Source organism: Lactuca saligna, chromosome 2 (genome assembly GCF_052625555.1).
Source record: "Lactuca saligna cultivar CGN05327 chromosome 2, ASM5262555v1, whole genome shotgun sequence".
Classification (NCBI taxonomy): Eukaryota; Viridiplantae; Streptophyta; class Magnoliopsida; order Asterales; family Asteraceae; genus Lactuca; species Lactuca saligna.
Window position 1 is genome coordinate 145,957,820 of NC_136418.1, and position 13,607 is coordinate 145,971,426.

At 37.4% G+C, this 13,607-nt stretch overlaps 1 protein-coding gene across 1 annotated transcript; it reads left to right on the forward strand.

Annotated features, from left to right (window-relative positions):
- The first annotated feature begins 242 nt into the window (after positions 1 to 242).
- Positions 243 to 1,232, forward strand: LOC145030217 (uncharacterized). The gene has a single exon (XM_078978620.1). The coding sequence runs from the start codon at positions 243 to 245 to the stop codon at positions 1,230 to 1,232; it is 990 nt and encodes a 329-aa protein (XP_078834746.1).
- Positions 1,233 to 13,607: the final 12,375 nt, after the last annotated feature.

Here is a 13,607-nt window from a genome sequence, read left to right on the forward strand (position 1 = left end):
CCACGTTGGCCAGCCCCATTCCGAGAAAAACATTACAAATGTACCTCTCGACCTCAAATGAAGCAATATCTTCAAGTTTGACTGTAGAAAGGGAAGGAGAGTAGAGGACGGTATACTTCATCAACAGGGCATTGCAGGGCCCTGAGCTTAACTATCCTACCTTGGAAAAGTTAGTTTTGGCGCTCATTTACGCGGCGCGACGTTTGAGGCGCTATTTCTAGGCACACCAAATCGAGGTCTTAATGAATTGCCCCATTAAACAAATATTACTCAATCCGGGGACATCGGGCCGGCTGTTAAAATGGATAATTGAGTTGGGGGAACATGACATAAGTTACCGTCCAAGGAAAAGTATCAAGGGGCAAGCATTGGCTGATTTTTTGCTCGAGATCCCAGATGAAAGAGGCTCGGCCAAGGAAGGAATCTGGGCAGTAGAGGAAGTCCCGGCTAATAACCACTCATGGACGCTGTACACCGATGGGGCATCCAGTAGGGAAGGCTCGGTGGCGGGCCTAATCCTGACTAGCCTAGAGGGAGAGGAAGTAACTTATGCTCTTCATTTTGATTTCCATACCTCAAATAACAAGGCTGAGTATGAAGCCTTGTTGGCGGGACTGTGCTTAGCTAAACAAATAGGTGTGAAGGGCGTCACGGCCTTAACAGATTCGAGGTTAGCTGCCAATCAGATCAACATAAGTTTTGAGGCAAGATATCAAAGAATGGAGAGGTATGTGAGAATAGTAACGCAATTGATCCGATCTTTAAAACAGTTCACGACTAAGCAAATACCTCGAAGTGAGAATAGAAAGGAAAACGCCCTAAGTAAGTTGGAATCTATGTGCTTTGATCATCTATCGAAGAGTGTCTTAGTAGAAGTACTCAAAGAAATAAGCATAGATGAGCGACATGTAAATTCCTTAACGACCACCGGGCCCACACGGATGACACCATTTATGGAATACCTGCAAAGGGGAGTGCTACCAGACGATCATGGAGAAGCTAGGAAAATATGCATAAAAGCACCCTCATACGCACTGATAAACGGGGAACTATATCGAAAAGGGTTCACAGCGCCATGGTTGAAATGTGTGGACCAAGCTAAGGGAATGGAAGCGCTGCAGGAGGCGCACGCAAGCCAGGCAGGTGCGCATGAAGGAGCACGAGCCTTAACGAGTAAGGTACTTCGAATGGAAATTAGTGGCCCACTGTGCACCAGGATGCAGTGGGATTGACTAAGAAATGTAAAGAATGTCAGTCCTATGCCCGTGTCCAAGAAAATCCACCAGTGCCGCTGCATAATATATCCAACCCATAGCCATTCTACTAGTGGGGCATAAACATTGTAGGACCGTTCGCACCCGGAAGGTTAAAGTACATGGTGGTGGCAGTGGATTACTTCACAAGGTGGATCGAAGCAGAACCACTAGCATGCATATCCGGGAGACAAATGATAAAATTTGTATGGAAGAATATCATGACAAGGTTTGGAACACCTAAGATACTCGTTAGTGACAACGGTTTACAATTTGTTGAGAACCCTTTCAGAGAATGGTGTGCCAATAAAGGGATTAGTCAGCGGTTCACATCGGTGGCACACCCACATGCGAATGGACAGATAGAAGTGTCTAACCGGACCATCGTGAATGGGATCAAGAAACGGCTAGGTAAGGCAAAGGGAAACTGGGCAGAGGAGATACCCGCAGTGCTGTGGTCATACAGAACAACTCCGCGAACAAGTACATAAGAGACCTCATTTAGCCTAATGTATCGGATGGAGGCTATACACCCCATGGAGATAATGGTGGGCACGCTAAGGACAGTTAGTGCAGATGAGGAGAGCAATGCCCAGGACTTAAGGCTAAATATGGACATCCTAGAAGAAAGGCTCGAGAAGTCGGAGATACGCTAGGCCGCTTATAAGCGTGCAACGGAAAGATACTACAATCATAGGGTAAAAGAGAAAGCATCCTGAGTGGGTGAATATTTGTTAAGGAAGAACGAAGCATGCCGAACCCAACCCCAAGGCAAACTGGGTCCAATATGGGAGGGCCCGTATTATAGAGGTAAAGCAGAATGGGGCATATGTTTTGGAAACAATGGAAGGAAGGCAAATACCAAGAACCTAGAATGCTAGGAACCTGAAGAAGTTTTTCTTTTTAGGAAAAAGGAGAAAAGCAGACCCAGCCACTTAGTGTTGCTCAATGTCGTGTTCAGCGTACCACATCCTAAGTACTTAGTGTAGTTGATTTCATGCTTAGTGACATGATCATCATACTAAGTGTACTAGAGCCCATGATCAGTATAAATAAGCGATCAATGTAATAAATTTTAATACTCAGTGCATTAAGCTATTGCAAAATGTCTAAATATTTGATGCATTGGATTTAATAGTTGGGTGCTTAGAGCACCCATATTCGATACTCAGCGTATCAATGACAATATGAGAAAAATAGAATGCTCAGTGTATTGAGGTACTAATAGGGGTAAAACGAATGCTTAGAACATACAACATGGTATATAATATGCCAAACATCGTCACATATGCAATTAAAGAAGTAATATCTAACAAACTCCACGCATTACATGTCCAAATGAAGCAAACAAAAGTAGGCATCCAGAAGCATAGCAAAAAAACAAACCATCAAACAAACAAAAAAACAACACAGAAAAGAAAAAGCAAAGCAATGAACAAGAACATTTTCACACCCCATAAGGGGTAGCACATGACGTCGGAGCATCTTTTTCTTCATCACCATCATTCCCACCATCCCCAGCCAATTCCACTACCTCACCCATCGCACCACCACTGGGGCTCCCACCACTCACACCAATGTTACAATCTCCATCACCTTCAACACCCTGACCACCTTCACCTACAACACCCTGGACCGCTTGCATAGTTTCCTCTCCTCGAACCACCAAACCCTCTGAAGTACCCTCCGAGCCAGAAAAAGCACACAATTCCCAAAGGACCCCAATGTACAAATCTCCCAGCCCTAACAACGATCCATGGTCCATACTTGCAAATGATAGCAGAGCCTCGTTCACACTAACAGCAGGACCAACAGAGGAGAGACATGCATACACACCTTCAGAACCAACACCAGCAGTCGCCTTCTGAACGGACCAGCCTCGGCAACAAAGGCAGCATGTCGAATGAGACTTGTAACATTTGTGAAACTTGGATGCTTAACCAGCTTATAAACGATACGTACAACACCTACCAGCACTAACCAATCCAAATCTCGGTGAGAGGCATCAACATCTTCTTGCAAGGCGGCAACTAACTTGTCATAATCGGCGACGTCACGCTCAAGGCTCTCGACCTGGATCATTAAGCCCTAATTGACCTGGGAAGGGGAATCGACCTTGGCCTCTAAAGCAATTCTAGCATCTTCAAGGGTAGCCTTCTCAGAAGCAAGGAGTTGATATTTCCATTCAGAATGCTGAAGTCCCCCCCCCCCCAAGCTCAGTAACACGACGCTCCAACCCTACTATGCATGGATCACACGTGGCATGCGTGGCCTCCATCTCGCCAAGGGCTTGGATGTGTCGTGAACCCGCGACAAGATAAAACATGCCTTGCACGGCGGCGTATGTGACATCCCCATTTTCACAGCTCGAAAAGATCGATTTTTGTTTATGTTTTATAAAAATCAGAGTACTTCTTTTAATAAAAATGTTGCGGAATTTGTTCCCAGAAAAACATGATAAATACGTTTTTAAAACATTTTCGAAGAAACGTATTTTGTTCATTTTAAAACATTTGGGATGTCATCGTTAATACAGAAACATAAGCATAAACAGAACTTACATTTATTTACACTAGTGATCTACATCTCTTTAAATCTCTCAGTGTAATGTGACTTCATATCAACACTTGTGATATAAATAAACTGAGTGGGTCAGGTTGGGAAACCTGGTGAGTACATAGGGTTTTCAACCCACAATAATATAATTATTATTTTCAAACAATCAAACAATCAACCCAATTACCCATCCCTATTATCTGCTTTATTCTTAAGGATCTACCCTAAGAATCAACTATTCCTCATTCATACATTCCTAAGGATCATCCTAAGGAATCGGCACGAAGTCCATCGTCACCGGGGTTTAGGCACTAAGTCTGCATAGTCGCCAGAATTTATACAATAGGCACTAAGTCTGCATAGTCGCCAAGGTTTTGGCACCAAGTCTGCATGATCGCCAGGGTCTAGGTATCAAGTCTGCATGATCACCAAGGTTTAGAGTACACCGGGTGAACACATCGTTCACAACACCTACAGGTTGCGAGCCTGATAGTGTTCCACTGGACTATCTAGGATAGTCCGTGGTTGTCATCCATACTCTGCTGAATGACGGGGACATCGTTTGGGAAAAAGGCTTCTCACATCATACACCTCTCACCCACACCTTATAGTCTATATCACCTCTCAACTCATCATCCAACTCATATTTCATCTATTATATCTACCCATGTTTTACCCCAACATTTTTGTAGATATAAAATACATATATAGTTTAAATCATTTAAAACATGTATAAAATCTTTCACTCAGCATAGACAATAAGTATTCAGACAATATGCACACATAGCACGTAATTTATATTAAAATACTTCATATCTATGTGTAAGATGAAAGGGACTATGCACTCACCTGAGAAGGTGGTGACTCGGTACTCGGATAGCGCTTCGTTTACTTTAAAATAATTTCCTTTGACGAAACCTAGTATTATCACCACTAGATTTTAGTCTAATATTACCGTGACTAATTATTAGTCTTATTATTATTATTATTATTATTATTATTATTATTATTATTATTATTATTATTATTATTATTATTATATAAGCGTTTAAACAATACTTTCCAACTACTATGTACAGACAGGGGCCAGACATAAAACACCGGAGGGCAGGACCATTTTGGCGTATAGCACTTCTGAAATCCAACAACCCTATGCGGCCCTTTAAACCAGATTCCCCGTACCGCGAGTAGTTAAAAGATATTATAACGACACTTATATAAGTCATAATAATAGCTCAAATATTTATTATAAATTTATAATAACAATACTAATTTTAAATATAAACTATATTTAAAATAGGGTAAGCATAACTTACTTTCAAGGGGATTTTAGCTAGGAGTCGGGCTTTGCAGGGGCAGAACTTCATCGCTGAATCTTTCTAAGAAAGATTCGTGCAGCGCTTCAGCGCTCACCTTACTATACTAAAACTACAGAAAGAGAAGTAGAATCACGAGGGACCGAAATGCTCGGGGGATAAGGAGAGAAAGACTCTTGAATCAAGAGAATGGTGCAAGAAATATGAGAGCCCAAGGCTCTTATTTATACTAATTGAATTTTCAAAAACTACCCTCCATAATTACTTAATGACCTTTTAGTTATATAAACAACTTAACACCCCTCTATAATACTATTTTAAATGGATTTAATGATATTTGTACTAAACTAATGTCGAAAGAACTCAACATTAGTCTTATAATGACCGCATCGTCGATACCTTTCTAATGATATATACATATGTATATATATATATATATATATATATATATATATGTACGTATACATGATTTATACTTTATTTTAATACGTAAATATGCTATTATAATTTGTAACTCGTTCATACGAACTCTGTTTTTGACGTTCTTTATATCCACGCGTAGGTGGAGACGTACTCTACAACTTTCGTTTAGACTCCGTCGGCTAATTTTGACTTTATTTTTAAAGTTATATTTTTAACAGGCCGGGACAGGATTGGTCCGTTAAAATCTCATAACTTCTTCATACGAAGTCAGATTTTGGCGTTCTTTTTATCGATGTTCTTAGTTTAACATATTCTACGACTTTCGTTTAGAGCGCTAAGGCTAAATCTCTCTCTATCATAAATTTACTATTTACGCTTCCCGGCGCCGTGCCGGTTCCGACGCGAAACTTCGACGGGTCATAACTTCTTCGTTATAACTCGGATTTCGGCGTTCTTTATATGTACGGAAACCTTGTGACATATTCTACAACTTGGTTAAGATTATTTATTCTAAATAATCTTTTTGTAGAAAAGTCGTTTTCGACCCCTATTGCCTCTAAATTGACTAGCCCGGATCTACGGGCGTTACAATTATCTCCCCCTTAGGATGATTATGTCATGGAATCATCAACGAAACAGGGCTCGTATAATGACTCCATACGTCATCTCTTCATCCTAGGTAATAATTATAACTTCTATATTCCTTCAAGTCTATCTCTTAGACTCATTGACTGTAAGCAGTACTCGATCGTGCACCTGCTCTCTACCTCACGCTAGACTTCAAATTATGACCTATCATCATGTGATGCACGTTTAGACTTAGGTCTCTTAGAGTTAAATTCTAAAATAGACTATGCCTTCCTTCATGTTCTAATGTGATATAATCACACTTTAACATGTAGCGTTTCTGGCTACCAACTTCTTTAACAACGAACGCGACACTTCTATTGATCGCTTTAATTTAAATTGTTTGGTTTAAGTCGGACGCTACATCAAACTTGGTTCCCTGAACCACGCAACATACTCATCGTAGTCGGACTCAATTCGGTACGACCACTAGGGTCGGAAATTAACAATCTTTTTAGTCATTATCGAAACGATGGTAGTGACATACTTGAAAAAAAAAACAAAATCAGTTACTAGCTTCTTGGTAATCCTTGTGACTTTCCCTGATCCAAGTGTGAGGTATAGGCCTCTACTACCATTCACACCTACTCATACTCGTCCCAAGTATTGTCCCGCAGTTTCCCAAGTCACCATACAAGAAAATCACATAACCTTTTAACACATCAGATAACAAAACGAAGGTTTTATTATTTCTTGAAACTATTACATAGGTGTCCAAGTTCACCCTAGACTATGCCTCTAATAGGCTACATCATACGACACTATGGCTACTGCATAACTTGATCTTCGGATATGAAGTCCTCATCATTGATTCCTTGCACAGTTTTCTGCTTCGTCGAGGATCATGTGGAATGCCCTTGGCCTCGGTGGCGTTTCTGGTCTTGCTGCCTTATTTTTCCCCGGGCAGTCCCTGGAAATATGCCCTTCCTTGTTACATCCATAACACACCTTCTTGTTGGACGCACACTTGCTGGCGTAATGCCCTATCTTCCCACATTTGTAGCAAGTCACCTCCTCGCTACATTTCCCGAAGTGCTTCTTTTTACACTTCTCGCACCACTTGGTTTCACCTCCTCCTCCTTCTTCAATCTTTGAGAATTTCTTTTCCTTGTTGGATTTTGATGATCCTTCATGTTTCCTTTTCTCGCCAACTTCAGCTCTCTCCGGACCTTTTTCCCTAATCTGGGTCTCAACATTCCTAGCTGCCCAGATGGCTCCTTTCAAAGTGGTTGCTTGCTTGACCATTGGTCCAAAGTCTGCTGGTAATCCATGGGCAAACTTATTGACCTTGGAGAGCTCAGTTGGAACTAGATAAGGAACAAGCTTCATTTTCTCTGTAAAACTTGCAGCATACTCGATGACACTCATCTTTCCCTTCTTTAGATTCTAAAACTCGTTGTTGATCTCCAGAAGATCCTGCTCAGAGCAGTACTGCATTTTTAACTGCACTAGAAAATCCTCCCATGACATCTTACTCGCTTCTCCTTTGGGCATCGAATCGGCTAGTAGCTTCCACCAGCTTAGTACTCCAGATTTCAACAAAGGAACCGTGAGAGCGGTCTTTTGCCTGTTGCTACACTCGCAACTCTCAAACATCGTCTCCATCTCGGAGATCCAGTTCATGACTTCCACCGGCGTCGGGCTTCCAGATAGACTCGGTGGTTTGGACGCCATGAAATCCTTGTATTTGCATCCACGTCCATCATTTCCTCCATCCTGGTGGTTTTTCCTAACTATCGGTGGGTTGGCTTGACCAACAGTCCCACTGTAGTTTCCCTCCTCAGTCTGCCCTTCATTCAACTCAGGCTGTTCGATCTGTATGGTTGCTTCTTCTCGATTTTGCTGGAGCAAACGTCTGGTTTTCCTCCATTTGACGATCCAACATCGCCTAGATCATCGCTTGCACTCTGGCCATTGTTATTGGCTCAGCAGCGGTTACCACAACCGGTATTTGCTCAATCACCGGGGGTTGGTTTCGGTTCCCATTTGCATTCATGTTTCCGCTACGGGTCCTTTCCATCTTGATCTATACACCGAATAAGGTGAATATAGACCTTTACTTAAGATTGACGTTTAAATCATCGTTATCACTCCGAAACGTTTATATGCTAGTTCTAATATCGTATTCGTACGTTTAGAATCCTAAACACATAAGGTTTCCAGATCCAGTCGGCAACAGACCATAGATCCGATCAAACTATAGCATTATTTAGCACGTAAAAGGAATTTAGGCATCATTCCTAAAATAAGCTAGTGTTTGTGTCTATTCAGGTGCATTACCTAAATCTATTTGACACACTCCTCGCAATCATCACTTAGCATTCTAAGTTTAAGTCTAGAAATAAATCCATATTCCTAGTTCGCTTAAACTAATGCTCTGATACCAACTGTGACATCCCCATTTTCACAGCTCGAAAAGACCGATTTTTGTTTATGTTTTATAAAAATCAGAGTACTTCTTTTAATAAAAATGTTGCGGAATTTGTTCCCAGGAAAACATGATAAATACGTTTTTAAAACATTTTCGAAGAAACGTATTTTGTTCATTTTAAAACATTTGGGATGTCATCGTTAATACAGAAACATAAGCATAAACAGAACTTACATTTATTTACACTAGTGATCTACATCTCTTTAAATCTCTCAGTGTAATGTGACTTCATATCAACACTTGTGATATAAATAAACTGAGTGGGTCAGGTTGGGAAACCTGGTGCGCACATAGGGTTTTCAACCCACAATAATATAATTATTATTTTCAAACAATCAAACAATCAACCCAATTACCCATCCCTATTATCTGCTTTATTCTTAAGGATCTACCCTAAGAATCAACTATTCCTCGTTCATACATTCCTAAGGATCATCCTAAGGAATCGGCACGAAGTCCATCGTCACCGGGGTTTAGGCACTAAGTCTGCATAGTCGCCAGAATTTATACAATAGGCACTAAGTCTGCATAGTCGCCAAGGTTTTGGCACCAAGTCTGCATGATCGCCAGGGTCTAGGTATCAAGTCTGCATGATCACCAAGGTTTAGAGTACACCGGGTGAACACATCGTTCACAACACCTACAGGTTGCGAGCCTGATAGTGTTCCACTGGACTATCTAGGATAGTCCGTGGTTGTCATCCATACTCTGCTAAATGACGGGGACATCGTTTGGGAAAAAGGCTTCTCACATCATACACCTCTCACCCACACCTTATAGTCTATATCACCTCTCAACTCATCATCCAACTCATATTTCATCTATTATATCTACCCATGTTTTACCCCAACATTTTCGTAGATATAAAATACATATATAGTTTAAATCATTTAAAACATGTATAAAATCTTTCACTCAGCATAGACAACAAGTATTCAGACAATATGCACACATAGCACGTAATTTATATTAAAATACTTCATATCTATGTGTAAGATGAAAGGGACTATGCACTCACCTGAGAAGGTGGTGACTCGGTACTCGGATAGCGCTTCGTTTACTTTAAAATAATTTCCTTTGACGAAACCTAGTATTATCACCACTAGATTTTAGTCTAATATTACCGTGACTATTTATTAGTCTTATTATTATTATTATTATTATTATTATAAATATTTAAATCGAATTTTTTGAATGTTAGAATATTCTACTAGAATATTAGACTATAAATATTCAAAAAAAATTCTAATAAAATATTAGAATATTCTAGCAAATCTAAAAATTCAAATAGAATATCAAAATATTTTAATATATCCTTCAATTTTAGTAGAATATTAGAATATTCTCACATTCTAAAAATTCGATTTGATTATTTACATTATAGTAGAACATTTCACTCATATTTCGAAAAAAACGGTGATTTATTTTATTTTTTATTTTATTTATTTATGTTATTTTTTTCATAAATTAAATAACAAAAATAGTATTTAAAAAAAACTTTTTAGATTTTTCCTATTGTTTTGCATTATATATATTTTTTTATTTTTTGATCACCAAGATAAGTGGCTAGTATCGTGTCCCCGTGTCTCATAAAATTAACATGGTCTCAAATAAACATATATATATATATATATATATATATATATATATATATATATATATATATATATATATATATATATATATATATATACATATATATATTTCTTAATTACCTTATAAAGCATTTTTGGTCAAATGCTGAATTTTAAGTCGTACAAACATACAATGCATTTGTACAATCAATTTATGCATTACAAAAAGAGTAGAGTACATATGGTCAACAGTTGAAAAGGTCAAATTTCTTATCCTCTATTCTTAGGCTATTTTAACCCGGTTCATTCCTTATCTCCGTATTTCCCCAAATCTCGCAATTTCTGTTAACAAATCGTGGATATATATAGCTGACGTTTCCATTTCTAGGGTTTAATTCATCTTTCAGCATTCAACCACCATTGTCACACCCGTCGTTTGGCGCGGGTAAACGGCTAGTATGTATGTATGTATGTGTATACATATGTATATATATATATATATATATATATATATATATATATATATATATATATATATGGTTAGGTTCATGTGTTCCTTACATTTATTGTGTGCAAAAATGCACCAATAGAAATTTAGTAAAATTAAATAATTATTTAATTAAATAAAGATAGATATTGATTTCCATAATTGTATGTATATTAAATGATATGCACAATTATAATTTTCTTTTTTTGACAACTAGTTAAATCTGTCATTAATCTTAGCAATAAAATTATTTTAGAATGAATTCGCATCTAGGTTTTTATATATGGGTTCGTGTTTTGCTTATGGACCCACTCACTTAAAATACAACAAAGTTGCATAAAATATGATGAACAAAAGTGTATTCTATTATAATACATTCTCAATTTGTTAGAGTATGTTCTCATTCTTCTAGAATAAACTTTCATTCTACTAAATACACTCTTGTTTTCGATATTTTAGACAACGTTGTTGTATTTTGAGTGAGTGAATCATGAAACAAAATACAAACTCATACATGAAAAACTAGATGCGAGTTTATTCTGAAAGAATATTATTATTTATTTAATGACGAATTTAATTTGTTTACATAAAAAAAAGAATTATAATTATGGATATCATTCAATATATATATATATATATATATATATATATATATATATATATATATATATATATATATATATATATAATTATGAAAATCATTTAATATGTATCTTTATTTGATTAAATAATAATTTAATTTTTACTAGATTCTTATTGGTGCATTGTAGCACACAATAAATGTGAGAAACATTTAAACCTAACTCTCTCTTTCTTTTTCTCTCTTTTCTCTCTCTCTCTCTCTTTCTCTCTCTATGTCTATATATATATATATATATATATATATATATATATATATATATATATATATACACACACCTTAATTATTTTTATTTGAAAACATGATACTTAGGTAGAGTAACAATTAGGTACAGTGCATATCCCTATATTTGACAACCATAAGTTCTACATACCATGTCATCCTAATGATTTAGTCATTATTACATCTAGGTATTATCTCTTCCTAGACTACCGGACATCCTAACTCTTAGGCATAATATCATAGCTTACAACTAGGCATGGTGTCTATAGCTACATTATCCTAAGGTTTTAAGCTTTATAAAGTGATTTGATATTTATAATTATAAATATATTTTGAGAAAACCATTTGATAAACATGTATCCCCTCCCCCTGTAAAACAATTAAAATAGTGAAATAGGGGTTGTGAACTCACTCTAGTAGCGTATTCCGAATCATATAGCTATTGCTCCCGAAGCTTCACGTCATTGAGAGAACTTATGAAACAACTTAAGAGTTATCGAGAGGGTTTGGGGGATTGTTTCGGATGAGAAAATCAGAAAGTGAGCACGTGTTTTGTATTGTGGTGGTGTGTGTGGTGCACTTTATGCGCGACTGTGTCACACTTCTGATCGTCCACGTCTCCTTAATCTTCGATGAATCTGGGTGTTATGCATACGCGACGAGCATGGCATGCACTTGACGCGCACCATTAAATCTTTTATAAAAATATGTATCTTCCTTATATAAATCTTGTTCCTTACCCTTTTTATATATTTGTTTAGCTCTTTAGTAGAGTATGTAAGCTTGAGAAATCCATTTATGGATTGAGACCAACATCTTGCATCTGGAATCTTTGCTTCATTGAGAAAGTTAAAGAGTTTGAGTTCTCTAAAAGTGAAAAAGAGTCGTTTGTGCATGTCAAAGCTGGTGGGAGTATAGTGACATTCCTATTCTTTTATGTTGATGACATACTCCTTATAGGAAACAACATTTCAACTTTGCAAGAAGTTAAGTCTTGGTTTGGAAAATGTTTCACAATGAAGGATATATGGGAAGCAGCCTAGATTCTAGGAATAAGGATTCACCGGGATAAAAAGAATCGTCTTATTCGTTTAGCCAGAGTACATATTTGGATAAAATACTAAAGTGTTTCAGTCTGGAGAATTCAAAGTCCCAACAATGATGAATATAAAGCTGACATGAGTCAAGTCCTATATGCTTCAGTTGTAGGATCGATTATGTATGCAATGACATGTTCTCACACTAATATGTCTTAAGATTTAAGCATGGTTAGTTGATTTCAGGGAAATCCTTGTAGAGTTGATTTGATTGATGTAAAGAATATTCTTAAATATCTGTGAAGAACAAAAGACATGTTCCTAGTTCTTCGTGGCAGTGATACGTTATGAGTGAGTGGTTATAGTGACACCAACTTTCAAACATACTGAGACAACTTTTGTTTGAAGCCTGGCTAGGTATTCTTATTGAATGGGAGAGCGGTTACTTGGAAGAGCTCTAAGCAAGACACAGTGGTTGATTCCACCTGTAAGTTAGAGTACATTAGAGAAAGTGAAGCATCAAAGGAAGCAAATTGGATGAAGAACTTTATCGGAGATCTCAGAGTCGTTCCAACTATTCAAGAACCCATGGAAATCTTCTATGATAATGAAGGCGAGGTTGCTTTGACAAAAGAACCAAAGGGTCTTGGTAGATCCAAGCATATCGACAATAAGTACCATTATATGTGACATCGTGTAGAAGAAGGATACCTTTTAGTGAAGAGAGTATTATCAGAGGATAATGTGGAAAATCCTTTAAAAAGGTTGTAAGATGATTCGAACACTACCAGCATTGTAGGAATATAGGCTTAAGAGACGATATTCATTTTAGTAGTTAGGTGGTATTTAGAAACTTGTAACAAAATAAATGTAACTAATTTGGTGAACGAATAATAGAGAATTATTTATGAGTATTGTACTGCCTTATTCAATTATTTTTGTGTTTTCATTTTGCATGTTTTACTTCCTGAGTAATTTGAGTTATTCAAACTTCCACAGTCCTTCATACTTTTGGAAGTAAGTAGTGAATTAACATTGTCA

What these genes read in the sequence shown, in the direction of transcription:
- LOC145030217 (XM_078978620.1), top strand. Translation starts at nt 243, where the DNA reads ATGAATTGCCCCATTAAACAAATATTACTCAATCCGGGGACATCGGGC.